General features: G+C 36.1%; 2 protein-coding genes and 1 long non-coding RNA gene across 8 annotated transcripts in view; 1 reads left to right on the forward strand and 2 right to left on the reverse strand.

Moving 5' to 3' along the window:
* JMJD1C (jumonji domain containing 1C) overlaps window positions 1-20,532 on the forward strand; it is a 248,185-nt gene extending 227,653 nt beyond the window's left edge. For all 6 annotated transcript variants that reach the window (XM_024765214.1, XM_024765213.1, XM_024765217.1 and 3 more), the window contains 9 exons: window positions 702-980; window positions 3,797-3,965; window positions 4,675-4,765; window positions 5,235-5,365; window positions 5,756-5,878; window positions 9,144-9,283; window positions 10,828-11,004; window positions 19,230-19,361; window positions 19,623-20,532. In XM_024765214.1, the coding sequence (XP_024620982.1) occupies window positions 702-980; window positions 3,797-3,965; window positions 4,675-4,765; window positions 5,235-5,365; window positions 5,756-5,878; window positions 9,144-9,283; window positions 10,828-11,004; window positions 19,230-19,361; window positions 19,623-19,712 (1,332 nt within the window). In that variant the 3' untranslated portion in view covers window positions 19,713-20,532. The remainder of the gene's footprint in view (window positions 1-701; window positions 981-3,796; window positions 3,966-4,674; window positions 4,766-5,234; window positions 5,366-5,755; window positions 5,879-9,143; window positions 9,284-10,827; window positions 11,005-19,229; window positions 19,362-19,622) is intronic.
* Window positions 4,775-10,118, reverse strand: LOC112413287 (uncharacterized). The gene is made up of 3 exons (XR_003005940.1): window positions 10,067-10,118; window positions 9,219-9,502; window positions 4,775-5,027 (listed from the first exon to the last, which is right to left on the reverse strand). It is a non-coding gene; the product is annotated as an uncharacterized LOC112413287 (long non-coding RNA).
* NRBF2 (nuclear receptor binding factor 2) overlaps window positions 14,054-20,558 on the reverse strand; it is a 47,947-nt gene continuing 41,442 nt past the window's right edge. Inside the window, exon 8 of the transcript XR_003005939.1 lies at window positions 14,054-18,080. The gene's annotated coding sequence lies outside the window, so the exon portion shown is untranslated. The remainder of the gene's footprint in view (window positions 18,081-20,558) is intronic.

Consider the following 20,558-nt stretch of genomic DNA (forward strand, 5'->3'; position numbering starts at 1 on the left):
TTTTTGGTGGGGGGGGGGGGGGCGGGCAGGGAATGACATGGATGTGAATGTTTTGTTTTGAAATGTTTCAGTGTTTTGTTAAAATATTTAGACATCAATTTTCGCTTTAATTATTCACCAAAAAAGTTAAAAAAAAATAAAAACAAAAATTGCATAGGTAGACACAAATTTTTAGTGGCTTTTAAAAGTATTTGGGAGAGTATACCTATTTGTTCCCTCTGCCCCAATCCTAAAACGATATAAAAGGAAGACCACACTTCTGGTTTCTGCAGATCTGGCGGTTTCTCACATGGAGACCACCCTACTTCTGCTTCCCACTGTCAGGAATAGTGTAGGGACCTGAGATCCATATCCATTGACATGATTCTTTTTTTTTTTTTTTGCGGTACGCGGGCCTCTTACCGCTGTGGCCTCTCCCGTTGCGGAGCACAGGCTCCGGACGCGCAGGCTCAGCGGCCATTGCTCACGGGCCCAGCCGCTGCGTGGCATGTGGGATCTTCCCGGACCAGGGCACGAACCCACATCCCCTGCATTGGCAGGCGGACTCCCAACCACTGCGCCACCAGGGAAGCCACAATGACATGATTCTTGAAGCCAGATATATTGTTTGTGTTGGTTGCTTGCTATGTAATGGTAAATAAAAACAAAAGTTTCCAAATGTAATCATTTCCCCTGAAAGTATAATTTTTTTTCCTTATTAGAGTGGTAAAAGTGGAAGGACTATGCCAAACATTCTTGATGACATAATTGCTTCAGTTGTTGAAAACAAAATTCCACCAAATAAAGCCTCTAAGATAAATGTAAAACCAGAGCTCAAAGAAGAACCTAAAGAAAACAGAAAACCTGCCATGGATGAAAACAATAAATTGTACAGTGATATACCACATTCTTGGATCTGTGAGAAGCATATTCTGTGGCTTAAGGATTATAAAAATATTAATAATTGGAAGCTTTTCAAAGAGTGTTGGAAACATGGACAAGTGAGTATTTTAAGCTGATTTAGTATGCTCTGAGTGGAACTAAAGCTGGTTGAATAGGAAAAATGGTTTTCTCCTTAGGATTAGAAAGGGGAAAGATAATACTTGACACATTTGAGTTGGAAGATATCAAAAACACCAAAAAAGTTACCAGAATGATTGTTTCTGAATCCTTATTTTTTGGCCAGATTTATATGAATTAACAGGGAAGCATTGATTATTTGATGTTATAATTTCAGTTTGTTAGCAGACTTTTAATAAAGCCATATATTCACAAAGTTTGGTATCGCCTTCCTTTTTTTACATTTGTATTTTAGTTAACAGATTCATTTCCGCTATCACAGTGTTAATAGTAAAAGCAGTTTTCTTGAACTGATGAGAAGTGTAGATGCTTTTGCCTTTAATATTTACCTATAGAACGTTTATTTATAAGTTAGTTCATAAAATCTTGAACGACAAACTCCATTATTTAACTTGGCTCAAATAAAAATGATTTTCTGTTTGACCAGAGTTTTGATATAATAATGTTTGATACACACTTCAGATGCTAATTTACTACATTAGTGCACAAATTAGGATTTTGCATGACTTCATATTATCTTCAGTTTTTTTCTTGCATTCTGAAAAACATCATTGCTATTTTACTTCCCTTTTTGTATTCAACAGAGTTATTGAGCACCTAATAAAATCTAGTGTTTGTGCTGGCCATTAAGGATATAAAAATGAGTACATCATGTAAAAATGAGTAAGAACCATTTTAGTACAATGGTTCTTAATCTTTTTAGGTCTCTGGTCCTTTGTAAAATCCAATGACAGCTTGGTTCCTCACCCTAGGAAAAATACACGCCCATGCATTGCATATACACGGTTTTTAGCATATATTTTTTTGGTTGGCTCTCCCTTGAAGCCCTGATGCCATTGCTGCGTCACAATTTAGACGACTTAAGTTTGTGTAGGCTTGAACAGTCTCATAAATAAATACTTTCATAAATACGTCACATGTTCTCAGAACTTTAAGGTACTGTGGAAACCTAAAAGAGGGAATGAATAAGCTAGAGTACTAATTCAAAAGGGCTAGTATGAATTGATGTCTCAGGAGTTAAGTGAAGGTTTTATAGATGGACAAGAGGTTGGAAATAAAAAGGATCGGGTGTGTGGGGAACTGTTCAGTAGCTTTGTTTACCTGACATAAGTAAGAGTTCTGTGGGGTAATGATGGGGAAATCAGGTGCTTACAGTTATGATTATGAGGGGCCTTTATATCTTGCTAAAGAGTTTGAACTTGGTCCTGTAGATGACAGTTTTAATTGAAGAACCAAAGAACTCTCAGATTGACTTTTTAAATTGAAGTATAGTTGATGTACAATATTATGTAATTTACAGATGTACAATATAGTGATCCACATTTTTTAAAGGTTATACCCTATTTATAGTTACTATAAAATATTGGCTGTATTCCCTGTGTTGTACAGATAGACATTTGAAAATAACTGACAGCAAAGCAGATTGGAAGTTGAATTGGAGGGGAATAAGACCAGAGGCAAGGAGCCAAATTAGCAAGGCTTTCAGTATTTCAGGAAGATGATAATGATGATAGTAGCCTAAGAATTCTGCTTTAGAATATTCTGATTTATTAATTAACGTGCCTCTATAATTTTTTTTAAATTTTATTTTTCCCAAGCTGCTGGTTACCAAAATAAGGAGTGGCACAGGGCTGGATGGGAGTATTACTGGATAGGCATAATAAGGGCTAGGAGTTAATATGTGAATTGTCAGCAGTAGTTAATTATCTAATAGCTGAAACTGTTTTAATAGTTGGATATATTATTAGCCCATTGAAAGGAAGTTTAATGTTGCAGTTACCCAAGCGGTTAACCAAACTTCTTAAGGTGGTTTTTGCTGTTGTTTATTCCTTTTCTTTTGAGATACCTTTTTGTGATAACAACCCTAGCTTGAGGTTATTCTGCACTTACCGTTCCTCAAATTTTATTATCTTGTGAGTTTTAAGAGTACTTAAAAATAACATCTTTTACAAGAGACTCTTACGTCACAACTTTGTGTTCTTTTACTTTTCATTTATAATAAAGGAATTTTAAAAAAAAGAAACCTAAGAATAATGCATCAGATTGCCTTTAGAGGTCTTTTTTTACATCGGCATTGGAGTTTTAAAACCACAAATCTTCAATTGTTGGTTTTTGGGTTAGAGAGCCTTGGGGAAATTTGAATTCATGTGATTTCAAAGGAGAGATCCACTTTCAGGGAACTGGTCATTCGACTTGAAATTTATTGTTGTTGCACTTGGTTGTTTAATATTTTTGTCATGATCCTTGTAGAGGTAAAGAATGTGTTTTAAGTGATATAAAATCAGAATGTATATAAATTATGTTTTAATCCCAAGGATTCTGTATTTTATTTAAAAATCTTATTTACATATATTGCATATGTACAAATATATAAGGTTATGTTTTGTCTATAAAAAGGAGTCTGTAAATAAAACGTATTTATATTGCCTAGAAATTTTTTAGTATAGCCTTTCAGACTCTTTCCTGAAAAACACTACATATTTTTTGTTTTCAAAATGGCAGTGTACTCTGCCATGTACATGGCATTCTCTTATCACCTTTTCTCTTTGAAAATATATTGTGAACGTCTTTCCAGGTCAGGGACTATTTTTGAAAGCCTCTTTTATTCTCACAATTTGTCATTAGTCCTAAAATTCAACATGTTAACCGTCTGTTGTATGTGTGTGTAAAATCAAGTTTTGGAAGTGTGCATATACCTTTTAACTTTTCTTTATCTGTCTATCTGTTTATTTATAAGCCTGCAGTGGTTTCTGGTGTGCATAAGAAAATGAACATTAGCTTGTGGAAGGCGGACTCAATTAGTCTTGATTTTGGAGACCACCAGGCTGATCTCCTGAACTGCAAAGACAGCATTATTTCAAATGCCAATGTTAAGGAATTCTGGGACGGTTTTGAAGAAGTTTCAAGTATGTTGTTTTTTGTTTCTTTGTTTTACTGTTTTCTTAAACATTTCCCCCCCAAATGATAAATCGTTTAATCTTTAAAATGTCTGTATTACTTTGTTGTCCAGTAAAAAGGAACAAGTACTTGGAAGTAGGAGACTGGGTCCTATTCCTGGCTCTACCGCTCATTTTCTGTAACCATAAAGAAGTCATTTAGGAATTCCCTGGAGGTCCAGTGGTTAGGACTCAGCACTTTCACTGCCGAGGCCCGGGTTCATTCCCTGGTCAGGGAACTAAGATCCCACAAGCAAGCCACACGGTGCAGCCAAAAAAAAAAAAGTCATTTATACTATGTTTCCATATGTCATATTCAATATATTAATATTCTTGGGGAATATTTTTGGCAACCCCCACAACATTTGAAACTCGAATAACATACTTTGTGTAAAACATTTTGAAAAAGTAAAAGTAAAAATGTAAGACTGTAATTTTAATAACAATTGTAAAGAGACTTTTTTAAAAGAATTTTATGGTGATATTACAGATATCTGTGTTCATAAGGAACAAACATCTTAATACTACATGAATACATAAGAAATAAAAGTCCATAAGCAAGCATTCTTTACCTACTGTACAATAATAGAGGTATTCATTCATTTCACATTTCTTCCTTCCTCTAAACATTAATAAAAAGACAGAGATTATCTTTTAATAATCAATTGCATTCTTATAGAACGGCAAAAAACGAAAGGTGGAGAAACAGTTGTTTTAAAACTGAAAGATTGCCCTTCAGGAGAAGACTTCAAGACTATGATGCCAGCAAGGTATGTGTATGTCTGTTTATACTTGTTATTTTGACTCTTGGCTTTGAGGTTGAGCTGAGATTATCCCCAGAAGTGGGATAATGATCTACAAATGTGAGCTTTAGGCAGTATCCTCCTCAATTAAAAATAAGTAATAAAAAAAAAAGGAACTGAATCTCTGTAGTCTGAGCAGGGGGAAGTCTTCGTTAGGGCAGTAAAGAGGAAGATGCTGTCAGAGGCGGCCCCATTTGGGACCTCTCTTCTCTTTGGTGCTTTCAGTTTGCTGTGTTCAAGGAAAGAGAATTGCGGTTTTAGTATCACTTATATTCTTTGCTTATCCATGTATTATGCATTCATTTAAACTTTGAAGTCAAGGAAAGTGTTAACTGTTAAAGGCCTTAAGGAAAGTTTAGCAACTTGAACATTTATATATTTGAAAGTACTTAAGAATGTAAACCTTTATTCAAAAGAAGTCAATGTTATTCTTCAGATATGAAGATCTTTTAAAAAGCCTGCCATTGCCAGAATATTGTAATCCAGAAGGAAAATTCAATTTGGCCTCTCATTTGCCAGGATTTTTTGTACGCCCTGATCTAGGACCCAGGTTGTGCAGTGCTTATGGTAAGTATATATTTGCATTTCTATCAACTTGGAGTATATGGAAGTTTAACTTCCTTCCAAAGATAAATTATCTAATTTTTAGATTCTGCTAAATCCGTGCCTTTAATAACCCACTGAAATCTTTTTCTGAGTCAAGCAGTGTATATTAGGTATTAATAGCCAATATATAGTTAAGCACTTGCTCATTCCTTATAAAATATAGTTACATTTTCTATTAATTTGATTTTTATGGTACATTTCATGGATTGTGATATTTTGTGGGCAGGTTTTGGAATAAGGAGACTAAAACTCAAATTACAATTAACAGATTTTCCTCATAGAGCTGATTTTGGAAGGAATATCTAGGATATATAAAGTGTTATACTAAATAAAATTTTATTTTATACACAGGTGTAGCTGCTGCTAAAGATCATGATATAGGAACAACAAATCTACATGTTGAAGTTTCTGACGTTGTAAATATTTTAGTATATGTTGGCATAGCAAAAGGAAATGGCATTCTCTCAAAAGCAGGTAAAGAAACTTAAAGAATAGTGGTCTTTGGAATAACAGTTGAATAACCACACACAAATGTCAGCCTCTGAGTTAACATCAAAGATTCCCAAAAAAACTGCAGTGGATATTGGGATATTCTAATATTTATTTGGAGGCGTGATTAATTTACCTGGCTTTTTTTTTTTAACACAAAAGGAATTTTAATTTTAAAAGTGAATTTTTAAAATTTGCTCATTTCCTATTATTAAATATTGGGTTTATGAAAATAAACTGGTAAGCTCACTTATAAACATTTAGTGAAGAATAGAAATTAGGTCCTTGAGCTCTGAAGATGATTAAGGCATGTTTGTGTCTAAAGCATTCTTTTTTCCCCTCTAGTACCAGAGAGAAGGGGCCTTTTCTCCCAAGTAGAAATAACTGTTCAATCCGGTGTATAGGTTTTAGAGTCTGTCCTCTAGGTTTCTTTCTAAAACCTTGTTCCATCTATCATTCCCTTCTTTATAGACATAGGTTCTTCAACTTTCTTTTTCCACTGGCTTCTTTTCTCAGAGTAGGAGCAAACTTCAGACTTTCCCTCCTTCCTTTAAAAGCCTTCTTCAGACCTTGTCTTCCTTGCCACCATCCTATTGCTCTTGCCCTCATAACACATTATTTGCTGTGTCTATCACCTCCCTTTCATATTTCAGCTCAGTGCAGGTTGGCCCCTGCCTGCCGCCCCACTGAGATTACTGTACTGTTGCTATTGCTGTGGCTTTCACTGATAGTCATATTTCAATACAGTGGTTTCTTCGTGGTCCTCTTATTATTTGTACCCTCTGTAGTAAACGACACCTCTTCTTCAAATAGTTTCCTTGGCTTCAGTAACACTACTCCCCTCATTCTTCATATGGTGGAGTTTCAGACTTTTCTAGAGTTATAGACTTTATCCCCTCCCTTTTCTGGTTTACATGCACTTCCTGTGAAATTCTATACATGATTTCCGACCAGTTAGCTCAACAATTCTATCTGGAGCCCAGAATATATCTGCAGCTTAGTGGCTAGGTGCTCAGGACATGGGGGTTTATTATAATATTCACTCAGTTTTTGTGTCTCTTTGACAGCTTCTATAATAACACAACCTAAATTTCTCCAAAACTGTAGAAACTCATAGTTTCTCAGCTTCTTTAACTGACTCTGTTGATTGTAATTGATAAAAACTCTTGTCTCCCCTACTCCCAAGGATTTGAGAGTCAGGCACACTTGAGTTGTAGTCTCAGCTCTAGGACAGAAATGTGTGTGACCTTTGATATCAGATTACTTCTCCTTTCAAAGCCTATGGTGCCACACGGTTACAGTTGCCCCTTCGTATCTGCGGGTTCCACACCTGTGGGGTCAACCAGTCAAGGATAGAAAAGACACAGCAAAAAGAAAATACTCCAGTAAGTTTCAAAAAGCAAAACTTGAATTTGCTGTGTGCTGGCTTTCAAAAAGCAAAAGGAGTTTGCTGTAGCCAGCAACTGTTTACATAGCACTCACATTGTATTTACAATTATTTACCTAGCATTTACATTGTATTAGATATTATAGCACTTAGTCTGCAATACAGAGGTTACCATCTGCTTTTCTCCCCTACTTTTCTTTCATCTCCTTAAATGCTAGAACTTCCTTATTCATCTTTGTTCTGCTCATCTCCCCCTGCTCACCTCCCATCCCTCATTCATAGCATAATGTTTGATCTTTCGAGAAAAAGTCATCAGCTTTTAATTTTAATTCTTGGACTTTAAAGTTTTTGCCAATTTTTTAGATGGTCACAAAAAAAGGAGTATTTTAGTGTTACAATAATGCTTAAAACACATCAAGAAAACCGACCTACATAAAGCACATGCTTTTTCCTCTGCATACAGTGGCTCTCCTACCTCCTGTCTCCCTAGCAAATTCCTGTATTCATCCCTCAAAATGTAGCTCAGATTGTCACCTCCCCCTAGAGGTCTTCATTTAAAGAATAAACTTTCTCTGCTCCAGCAACCATTTTCTTCCTTGTGACTTCACTGTCACAAATTAGGAAATATCTGATGTATTCTTTCTAGCAGCCTTTTTAGAATTCACAGAGCAGTAACCATTTTCTTTTTATCTTTTTCATTAAAAGATAACATTCGAGGACTGACCCAGTCTTTGTGTACCCTTTTGTACTCGTATGATTGTGCTTAACCACTATGTGATATTCTTGTTTATTTGCCTGCACTTATTAATATCATCTTTTATTCTGTGAAGTCTTAACTGGGTCTTTCTTAACTCTAATCCCCAAGATTCTAGGACAGTGCTTGGCATATCGTAAACACCTCATGTATAACTTCAAGAAATCTTTGCAGCTAACTTTAAAGATAAAAAAGATATAACTGTCACAAATGAGGGAACATTTGCTATGTTCTTTGTATTAGGCAATAGATTTCCTTTTCTCTTAAAACATTTCTTTAAAATGTTCATTGTGGGGTGGGGGTGGGATGAATTGGGAGATTGGGATGGACATCTATACACTAATATGTATAAAATGGATAACTAATAAGAACCTGCTGTATTAAAGATAAAATAAAATACTAAAATGTTCATTGTGGTAAAATCAGGCATTTGAAAACGACATTCCTGTCCTTCACTCAGAGGTAACTACAGTTAACATTTCTTCTGTGCATATATATGTGCAGTTTTTAATTTGTCAATAGTTCAGAAGAATGGCCTGATGCCTCCTCAGTCATAGCACCTGAAGCTTTTGCATTTGATTACAGATTAACCAATAATAGTAAATGAGATCTCCCAGAAATTAGTCGGAAGACATTTTGCTCTGCCATTCATTAGTCATGGCAATGAATAAATCCCTTCTCCTCACTGAACCGTTTTGCTGAGCTGTAAAGTAGAGGTTATGATCCTTGCCTACCATAATAGTGGTCACGATAGTCCTTTTTAAGTTATGAAATGCTGTGAGTACAAAACATCGTTATGACCACACCCTTGGGACAGGATGAAACTTGGTTATGTTTGAGTTAAAAGTCCTTGCGTTTTTATCTCCCATCCCTTGGTTTACAGAAAACAAATGAACTGGGAAAGTTACTGTTGATTCTGTTTTCAGTTACCCCGGGTCATTGTTCTCTGCTCTTAGAGTTGTAACAGTTTTCATGTAGAACTGGGTTTGTCTCCTCTTTAAGAGTCCCAGTCTAGTCAGGCACTATGCTACTATGATAGGTCAATTGTAGGAGATGTAGCTTTCTGGTGGAGTCTTTACTGACCAGTCTGAATATATTCTGTGTTTCAGGAATACTTAAGAAATTTGAAGAAGAAGATTTAGATGACATTTTAAGAAAACGATTGAAGGACTCAAGTGAAATACCTGGTGCTCTGTGGCATATTTATGCTGGGAAAGATGTTGACAAGATAAGGGAATTTCTTCAGAAGGTATAATTTAGGTTACAGACAGTTTTATCTCTTCACCTTGAGCAGAGACTTAAATTTTAATGTAACTTCATGGGCATTCAGCAGTATAAGATGATTGAGTAATTTTTACTTAGGAGGATGGAATTTTTTGCTGTTGAAAATCAAAAGCTCCTTTCTCTTGAGGAATTTGAATGGCAGCTTCTTCTCAGTTCGTAGTACTCCTTCATCCCCTTAAAGAACCTGTTAATGAGTCAGATGTTACCCTTGATGAAAAGTAGTGATTGGAATTATAGAATATAAAACCTGTCATAGAAACACGTAAAGAAGGCAGAATTTTAATTGTATTGGTATTTTTGGCTGTTGACCTAGACAGTAATTCTGCTCTCTCATATCTGATTGCTCTGTGATAACTTATTTGAATAGACTGAAATTGAGTAATCGTATACTTGTTAAAAAAGTGACACATTAATCTGAAATTGGTTCAAACCCTTTTCTTAAATGTTTTCTGAATTTTGTAATTATAGGGATTTCTTTTAATGGACCATAATTGCTGTTTTTCTTATTATACTTCATCTTCTTTCTGAATGGACTTAAGGTCTGTCTTTGGTCAGTGTGAGGCAAGGGAGCTATGGCCCTGTAACTACTATTTTATCCCAGAACTACCTAACAGTCTTTTAATTTAAAATGTTATAAACTACGCTTTTTAAAGCAGAACATTTCACTGGTTCGTTAGAGGGTCCCTTGAAAGTGATTTGTCAAGGGTTAGAAGGTTAGCAATATAAAGGTATTTATCTGCGTACCTACCTTAAAAAAGAGCAGCAAAAAGAAATGTTTATGGGGACTTTCCTGGTGGTCCAGTGGTTAAGACTCCACACTCCCAATGCAGGGGGCCCAGATTCAATACCTGGCCAGGGAACTGGATCCCGCATGCCGCAACTAAGAGATGCTGCAACGAAGATCCCAAGTGCCACAACTAAGACCCCACGCGGCTGAATGAATGAATGAATGTTTATGATGTCCACACATTCAAATGGTTTGGCTTTTGGAAAAAAGTTACTAAGCTTTTCCCCGTCTTTGTGCTATACTCTTAAAATAATTGTAAGGAACCAAATGGATGAAAGCTTCATAGTGGAGAGAATTCCCTGTCATACCAGTAAGGTTAGGGCTCTGGGCTTCCGACTGCAGGGGGCACGAGGCTGATCCCTCGTCAGGGAACTAAGATCCCACATGTTGCACGGTGCAGCCCCCCCAAAAAAAGACTGAAAAAGAAATAAATAATAGTTAATAAAACTATTTTTTTTTTAAAAAGAGAACTTCATAGTGGAAGAAGGTAAGGGAGTATGATTTACTTTATTAATAGTGTATCAGTGTGCCATATTGTTTTCATGTCCTTTGGCTTTTCCAATTGTAGAATACCATTTTCTTTAACTTAAGCTCAGTCATCGTTTCAGAAGATTCTGAGAACAGACTGTTATTGTAAAGAAAACTGAAATTTAACTGAACAGGATTTATCATTTTCTTTACTTAAATTGGGGTATATATTTTCATTTTAATCTATATTTCAGATTTCAAAAGAACAAGGCCTTGAAGTTCTACCAGAACATGATCCAATTCGTGACCAGAGTTGGTATGTGAACAAAAAGCTTCGACAAAGACTGCTTGAGGAATATGGAGTCAAAGCCTGCACTCTTATTCAGTTCCTTGGTGATGCCATCGTCTTACCAGCAGGAGCACTTCATCAGGTATATAAAAGGTTGCTTCTAACACACTTGTTACTGAAAGAACCAGAAAGAAATTGTTCTTGAGTATAAATACAGATGAAGGAAGATGTAAGAAAGAATGACCTACACCAGTATGCCTTCATTAAGAAATTACTGAAACAGCTTTTCAGTGCTTGATGAGATCTGACGTAATTAAATGCTTTGAGACCTTTAAATATATAAACATGAGCCAGATTTCCATTTTTGTATTGCTACTGTTCGGTGGATTGAAATCTAATTTCAAAGACTTTTTAGGAAAAAAAGAGTTACTGTATATATTCAGTTCTCAATAGCTGAGACTTAACAGTGGGAGGGGGGAGTATCAGGACTTAGAGATGATACATTTTCTAAGGCACCAAATATGAGTAGAATGAGTTATTAGGTAGACCATTCCATAATTCAGGCTTTCACTGTACTTCCTGCCTCTTTTTAGTTTGCTAACGTAGCAACAGCATGTCGAAAGAAAGGTGCTGCGTAATTTTTATAGCTACTGATTCACAAAAACTTTAAAACTGAAATACACATCTAGTCTTTGTTTCTGTGGCTTGACTGTGTGGCACCTAGATGAATGGCATAGAATAGATGGTGATATGGAGGGTTTGGATTAAAAGCACATAGTGGGTTCCTATAAGTAGACTGAAGCTACCGCAGAGCAGTTTAGCGCTCCTAGTAAGAGTGCAAAGGAAACCCGAGAATCCAGAAAACTAGTTTGCCTCAGAGTTGGTTCCCCACCTTTGCCACCACCTGGTTATCGAGATGTATCTGATGTGTTTACTTTTACCAAGAAAAGTTTCCTACATTTTATATAACTATATGCAATTACTGCCTGTGTAATATTTGTGACACTATTATAATAGCCACAAATATTTCTTAAGTGAGAATAGTTGCTTAGTTTTTAAGATGTCAAGTTCAGGGTTAGATTTATCATTCTTAGATCTCAAACAGCATTTATTGTAAAATATAATTAAGTGTATTAATTAAATGAATGTTTTTTTTTTTTTTTTTTTTTTTTTTTTTTTTGCGGGACGCGGGGCTCTCACTGCTGTGGGCCCGCCCGCGGGGGAGCACAGGCTCCGGACGCCAGCGGCCATGGCTCACGGGCCCAGCCGCTCCTGCGGCATGTGGGATCTTCCCGCACCGGGGCACGAACCCGGGTCCCCTGCATCTGCAGGCAGACTCTCAACCACTGCGCCACCAGGGAAGCCCTAAATGAATGTATTATTTATGTTAAACTGTTTTATTTTCTCATGGACTTATATCATCATTTCAGAGATGTTTCATTTATGATTCATGTTTAACTGGGATTCACCCCACATACTATTCTTTGGCCTTCTAGCCTCTTATCAGAAAATAGCTGATCTGTATTCACATGTAAAATGCCCTCAAAGGAGCAGTCTTGTTTAAGAGAATAGCACAGTAAATGTTTTTCTAACTAGGTGTAATTATTTGATAATACAAAACAGGTTCCCTTGAAAATCCTTACTCACATACTCAGTTTATCCAGTATCCATTTTCTTAAAAGTCATACTGGACAGTGCATTTTTTAGGTATCATTTGCATATAATAAATGTACTTTTTAGTGTACAGTTCTATAAGTTTTGACAAATATGTAGTTAGGCAACAACACAATCAAGATAAAGAACATTGCCATCACTTCAGAAAATTCCCTCTTACTCCCGCCCCCCTACTCCCCACATACTTTTGTTTTTAATTTTTATTGGAGTAGAGTTGATTTATAATGATGTATTCGTTTCAGGTGTACAGCAAAGTGAATCAGTTACACATATACATGTATCCACTTTTTTTAGATTCTTTTCCCATACAGGCCATTACAGAGCACTGAGTAGAGTTACCTGTGCTATACAGTAGGTCCGTATTAGTTATCTATTTTATGTGTTAGTAGTGTGTATGTGTCAATCCCAGTCTTCCAATTTATCCCTCCCCTCCCTTTCGCCCCTGGTAACCATAAGTTTGTTTTCTACATCTGCAACTCTATTTTTGTTTTGTACATAAGTTCATTTGTACCATTTTCTTAGACTCCACATATAAGCAATATCATATATTTGTCTTTCTCTTACTTCACTCAGTATGACAATCTCTAGGTCCATCCATGTTGCTGCAAATGGCATTATTTCGTTCCTTTTTTATGGCTGAGTAATATTCCATTGTGTGTGTGTGTGTGTGTGTGTGTGTGTGTGTACACAAACACACCACATCTTCTTTATCCATTCCTCTGTCAATGGGCATTTAGGTTGCTACATGTCCGGGCTATTGTAAATAGTGCTGCAGTGAACATTGGGGTGCATGTATCTTTTCAAATTACAGTTTTCTCTAGATATATGCCTAGGAGTGGGATTGCTGGATCATATGGTAGTTCTATTTTTAGTTTCTTAAGAAACCTGCATACTGTTCTCCATAGTAGCTATACCAATTTACATTCCCACCAACAGTGTAGGAGGGTTCCCTTTTCTCCACACCCTCTCCAGCATTATATTGTTGGTAAACTTTTTGATGATGTCCATTCTGACCGGTGTGACCTCACTGTGCTTTTAATTTGCATTTCTCTAATAACTAGTGATGGTGAGCATCTTTTCATGTGCCTTTTGGCCATCTGCATGTCTTCTTTGGAAAAATGTCTATTTAGATCTTCTGCCCATTTTTTGATTGGGTTGTGGTTTTTTTTTTCTTTTTTGATATTGAGCTGCATGAGCTGTTTGTATACTTTGGAGATTAATCCCTTGTTCGTTGCTTCACTGGCAAATATTTTCTCCCATTCTGAGGGTTGTCTTTTCATTTTGTTGGTTTTCTTTGCTGTGCAAAAGCTTTTTAATTAGGTTCCATTTATTTTTATTTTCATTAATCTAGGAGGTGGATCAAAAAAGATCTTGCTGCTATTCATGTCAGAGAGTGTTCTGCCTGTTTTCCTCTAAGAGTTTTACAGTATCTGGTCTTACATTTAGGTCTTCAGAGTTTATTTTTGTGTGTGGTGTTAGGGTGTGTTCTAATTTCATTGTGTAGCTGTCCAATTTTCCCAACACCACTTATTAAAGAGTGTCTTTTCTCCCTTGGACACTCTTGCCTCCTTTGTCATAGTTTAGATGTGTGTGGGTTTATCTCTGGACTTTCCATCCTGTTCCACTGATCTACCCCCCACTTTTTAGTCAACCTCTTCTCCTACCTGATACTGCTACAACCACTTATCTGTTTTCTTTCCCTATAGTCCTGCCTTTATATGAATGTCATATGATTGGAATTATACAGTATGTAGCCTTTGAGTCTTACTTTTCTTATTCAGTATAATGTATTTGAGTTTCATACATGTTATTGTGTACATCAGTAGTTGTTTCTTTTTATTTCTGGGTAGTTTTTCATTGTTGTTTTCAGTTTGGGGCAATAATAAATCCACTATAAGCCACATTTACGTACAGGTTTTTGTATGGATATAGGTTTTCATTTCAGTTGGGTAAATACCGAGTAGTGGGACCACCTGGTCACACGATAAGTGTGTGAATAACTTTATAAGATACTGCCAGGCTGGTGGTTGTACCATGTTCCATTCCCCGAAGCAGTATATGTGAGTTCCATCTCCTCTGCTTACTGTCAGTTTTGTTTTTAAGCATTTGAATCTCACTATGGCTTTAATTTACATTTTCTTAATAACTAAATATGTTGAACATCTTTTCTCGTGTTTATTTGCCATCTGTAAATCTGTTTTGGTAAATGTGTTCTGTTTTGGTAAATGTGTTCAAATATTTGTCCATTTTTTCAACATGGATAGGCTGGGATATATTAAAATTAAGAATTCCTGTTCATTAAAAAAAGCACCATTAAGAGAGTGAAAACGTAACCCAAGGATGGGAGAAGTATTTGCAATACATTTATATATACATTTTTGTAATTGGGTTCTTTTTTTCTTACTATGTTGAATGTCTTTAAGTCCTTTGTCTGATATGTGCTTTTGCACATATATTCTCCCAACCTGTGGGCTGTCCTTCCGTTTTCTTAATGGTGTCTTCCAAAGAGCAGTTCTTAAATTTTGATGAAGTTCAGTTGATCAGTTTTTTTTAATGTATTATATACTTTTATTGTATCTGAAAAATTTTGCCTAGCCCAAGATCAAAAAGACTCTTAAATTTTCTTCTAGTTGTTTTATAGTTGATAGTCTTACATATAGGTCTGTTATCCATTTTTAGGTTAATTTTTGTATATAGTGCAGAGTGTGGACTGAAGTTCAGTTTTTTTGCATATGGACATGCCGTTGTTCCAGTAGTTTGTCAAGAAAACAATTTTAGAATACTTTCTTTTGAAAATGTAATGCATTCATACGATTTTTAATTCAAACAGTACACAATGGTTCACAGTGAAAATTAAGTCATTTTCTCACCTTTGCCCTCAGTTCCTCTACTCCAGAGGCAATCACTATTACCACAGAGAGTGTCTCTGCATGTAAATGTCTCTCTGCTGCTTATACTTTCTTGGGGAAAGAGAGGGAAGAGAATAGCCTTTTTTTCTCAAAATAGTGGGCAAAGTAATCCTGTTAAAAAGCTTAGTTCACAAGTCACTCTGCTTTAGCCTCACGTAAACAGTATGTACTTGTATCATATTCTGTACTTAAACACACTCTTACTTAAGCTGCTATACTTAAATAGACTGAAACAGCACCTAGACTGGCAAATTCTATTCTGATCTCTGCCACTAAATTGTTGAGTGTTCCAAAGTAAAAACCTTCTCTGCTGCATATTTTGGCACAGAATTGCAAGAATTTCTACCTTCCTTTCCTTACGTGATATGATAATGACAGCACAGTTATTTGTACTCTGTTTAAAGGGTGTTGTCCATGACTCACAAGTGGTGGTAATGTGGTTTTGAGAGAATTAAAAGGAAGTATGAAACTCTGTTAACATTGTTAACTTGGATTTAAGACGCATTATTATTTACAATTTAGGTAGTCCATAGAGGTCCTGAAAACTTTTCATTGATGGCTTCAACACTTCCAGTAAATCACAGGTAGCCCTTTAAATAATCCCAGAGTCTCAGTGCTTCTCTCACACTTTAGCATACATCAGAATTCCTGGAGGGCTTGATACAACACAGATTGCTAGACCCCATGCTCAGAGTTTCTGATTCAGTAGGTCTGAGGAGGGACCTGGAATTTTATATTTCTAACAAGTTCCCAGGTGACACTGACGTTACTGTTCAGGAACCACGCTTTGAGAACCACACAGATAGGAAGCCCTTGAAAAACCCAAGGCATGTAACAAAAAACTTTCGTCCAAACGATAGTGCAGGACTTGACTGGCCAGCAGTGCTAGGGAAGAATCAACATACCTTTCTTTGTCAGCAGTGAGCACTTCGAGAAGCCTGGGGCGGGAGGAGAGACGGCCACGGCCACGGGACAACTCTGTGCAGCGGCATTCAGACGTGTATCTCGGCAAGTTGAGGGACAATATCATAGCCACAGCCCTCTTTATTTTCTAAGAACTACTCTAGAACTGCAGGCTTAAAAATCTTCTGTTGGCAAATGTGGCTGAGTCTGTGAAACCCTGTGTATACCCTTAGGTAAAGCAGGTGAATCTTGACCTCCAGGATTCACTTTCTCAGCTCTAGTGTCCTGAGGTTTAGAGTAGCTTTCAGTTTTAAACAGCAACAGTTTTTTTAAATTAACACAAAATCTTTACTGATAATTTTGTCCTCAACTACTTAACTGATTGTATTTGGTCATTCAAAGTAAGTCAATAATATTGCTAAGTTGTAAATTCTCTACATTCTTATGACTAAAAGGACTCGGACAAAACCACAGTGTCAAGATAATAACTTTCCTATAATAACTTTCCTACTCTGAAAACAAAAAGTTACATTTTCTTAACATTACCTATATATGATTACAACTGATCTTGAAGGCAAGTATGAATAAGACAGTCTGCCAAGGAAGTGAAAAGTAAATGACTCAAAGATGGCACAAAAAGGGGTAAGTGGAATGGGAAGTTCAGATATGTTCCACCTTAAAACTGAACCTTGCCTTTTCAAACTAACCCTTAAGTCTTTAAGCAGTCTATATCAAGTTGAGGTCATTAGGAAACAAAATAACATCTTGTAACCACTAATGAAAGTCACTGTTCTAAAAGTGATTTTAAAACAACCATAAGAATCAACTTTTTCAGAGTTCTGGAATCTAATTCAGAACTTACATGGACCAGCGGACTGCTTAATGAAGAAGAGGACATCTGAGTTTTGGCCTTCAAGGAAATCTCTGACAGGTCACACTGGCTGACCACCTGAGATAACCGAACAGAGACATCAGTGAGCACGCCAGAGGAGGAATAGTCTTTGCAAAATTAGTTTGGAAAGGTCACAAAACAAATGGATGACTACAGTCCCTATCAGTCAACAGCAGCAGATTGTGAGGCAGGGGAGAACCCGATTCTGGTTACCACATGATAATGTTTAGATGTCCAGTTTCCAACAAAAAGTCACAAAGCATACACAGAAACAGGAAAGTAGGGCCCATTCATAGGGAAAAAATACCTCAACAGAAACTGTCCCTGAGGAAGGCCAGACATCAAACTTACTAGATAGACTTCTAAGTCAGTTATCTTAGATATGCTCAAAGGGCTAAAGGACTATGGAAAAAAAGAAATAAAACCAGGCAAATGATGTTTGAATGCAATTAGAATATCAGTGAAATTATTTTTTAAAAAATAGTTACATATGCTAAAAGTTACATGCTAGAACTTCAGAAGGACTTAATCCCCACAGCATGTTCAGATGGATGTAAGGTGAGACAGGGCATTTGGAGCCTGTGTATGCTGGTAGGACTGCGTTCATGTAGGACTAAAGCATCTGTTAGACAAGCTATCACAGGAGCTGGGTTCCTGTTGACTTGCCATTTATTGGCTGGTTTATCTTGGAACAGGCGCTGAACTGCTTATCCATAGTTTCCTGCTCTGTGAAATAGAGCATCTGTTCTACAGACACATAATGAAGATCCAATGAGACTGTACAGCAGTGCTGAAAATGTGAGGCATCCACTATGTTCATCCTTCACAGGAATCAACAACCTAATGATTAAAGGAAAAAAATGTTTATATGCTACTGAGTTACCAGTAAAGGCACAGTGCTTCAGTTAAAGACATCTGCAGCTGTTCAGGTGGTCACTATGCCCAGAGGAGCAATTCCAGCCCCTTTGGAATTTCATCACTCTATCATCAGATGTTTTCCACAGTCTCTATTCCCCACTTGTTATCTCCCTCTGCTCACTTCTCCCAACGAAATTTACTTGCATACTTTAAAAATTAGAATAAATGTAAATGTTTAGTTTTCCAGTTATTTCTCCTTTCCCAGGAATTTTATGATATCTTTTAATATCACTAGAGGACAGCAAAGAAACAAAATCCAGATTGGATAAGCTTGGTCCTTTCTCTCTCATTATCCTGAGTGTTGATAGAAAGCAGTTCTAAGAAACTGTCAAGTGCAGAGTTAGTCTGTACATATGCTGAACAAATAACAGGTAAGATATTGACTGGCTTCTTGTGAACACCATTTAGTCACGAGAGGGAGAACTAGCAGAAAAACAGTTGTACTGACGCCACAAGAGACTGAAGGGTATCATCTTTAATTGGTTGATTTGAAAGAAAAGGCACAAAAGAAAAAAAAGCACAAACAAAATCCTCGGAGAATTCTAAAACTGCTGTGGTCAGTAGATCTGTCTGGAACTACAGTTTTCATCACAGTTCCTCATAAATAATCAAACTAAGTTTCATTTCCTTTAATCTACTCTCTGGTGTAAAAGTTAACAGTGAAATGACCAAATGCAGAATAGTCAAAGGAGCAACAACAGACATCCGGGTTGACTGCACTGATTGGTGAAACAGGTACCTTCCAGTTAGCATTTTGTTGTTGTTGTTGCTTTTAAGTAACAACCCCAAATCCACGTTGACAACATTGATAATTAGGATCCGATTATCAGCCTCTCTGAAGGATTCCTGGAAAAGTTCTTTTCTTTGCATCGTTTAAAAATATTCCATTTACATGAAGCTTTTCAGTGATAAACTTTCTCATAAAGTGTGGTGTTCCACTTTGAAATGCATTTGATGTTTTGGAGAAAATAAGTTCTCTGGTGAATTGTCTCTTGTTTCAGCAGACAACTTTGCTTCTCTTTATTCCCACCTCCTAAAACTTATATTTTTCTGTTTCTGTTTGGGGAATAGGTACAGAATTTTCACAGCTGTATTCAGGTAACTGAAGACTTTGTGTCTCCAGAACATCTAGTACAGTCATTTCATTTAACACAAGAACTGAGACTTTTGAAGGAAGAAATCAATTATGATGATAAGCTACAGGTAAGAGATGAGTTTTCTAACTAGCTCCTGTTCTGCAGGCTTTTTATATTCAGAATTATAAAACATGCATAACAGCTTAGGCCATCATTGCCTAGTTTGTCACATTAGGATAACAACCAAAGATTGGCGCCAGTATTTAATTATATGACTAATTTTAACTTTGGGCTTGACAGTTCTGTTTTTTTTTTTAATTCTGATGCAGTTTTCATTTGTTAATTTATCTTCTGCTGAAGTGATCAGAAATACCAACATCTCTTTCAGGTTAAAAATATCTTGTATCATGCAGTCAAGGAAATGGTGAGAGCTTTGAAGATACATGAAGATCAAGTAGAGGCTATGGAAGAAAATTAGGTGTGGTCCAGTTTGATGTTTTCAGGCCATTGAACTGGAATTACTTACTCTTGAACAATGATATGTATGTACACTGACTTAAGCTTCATAAAACCATCAGTGCCAAGAAATTCTCTTTGTAGTAATTACTTGTTACTGACACCACAGCAGTATAGCGTAAGTCACAGCTCCTGTGATTCAGTGATATTAAAACAAGCTTAATTTTAAAGCAGCAATTCATAGCTGTTTTTGTATTATAGTGTATATGATGTTTGTGAAAATGCCAGATTTAAAATGATGTATTTATTTTTGGAAAAAAATACAAAATTCTATGCTATATTGTTGATCAAGTGTAAATGTGACTATGTACAGTTTACTAAAATAACTGATATTTTTCACTACATTGAGACAGTTACTGTGAGAATAGGACACAAAACACCAGCTATTGCCTGCATTTGGGAAACTGCTGAATCGCACAGCATACATGTCATAATTAGAAAATTACTGCCAAATGACTGTAAAATTTGTAAAATATAAAGTATATAAAGTAGATACTAAATACAGACACTTCAATATTTTGTTGAAGCTATTGACTGTACAATTAAACATTTTCAAAAGGTGTAATTTATTTAAAATTGTCTCATTTTGGTAAAATTTATGTGAACTTTTAAAGCTAAATATTAAACTTAATATGCTATGTAAATATATACATATATACATTTAATGATGTATTTTTTTAAAACATTGGCTTGCTTTTATTTGTTAAAGTGCAAGTGTTACATATGGCTTTGTAAAGTTGAGAGGGGTTTTACATTTTCCATTAAAAGGACTTTATCAAAAATTGGCTAGTCTAAGAGTTCTCCCTCT

The sequence above is a fragment of the Neophocaena asiaeorientalis genome, unplaced genomic scaffold (genome assembly GCF_003031525.2).
Source record: "Neophocaena asiaeorientalis asiaeorientalis breed wild unplaced genomic scaffold, Neophocaena_asiaeorientalis_V1.1 scaffold183, whole genome shotgun sequence".
In the NCBI taxonomy this organism is placed as follows: Eukaryota; Metazoa; Chordata; class Mammalia; order Artiodactyla; family Phocoenidae; genus Neophocaena; species Neophocaena asiaeorientalis.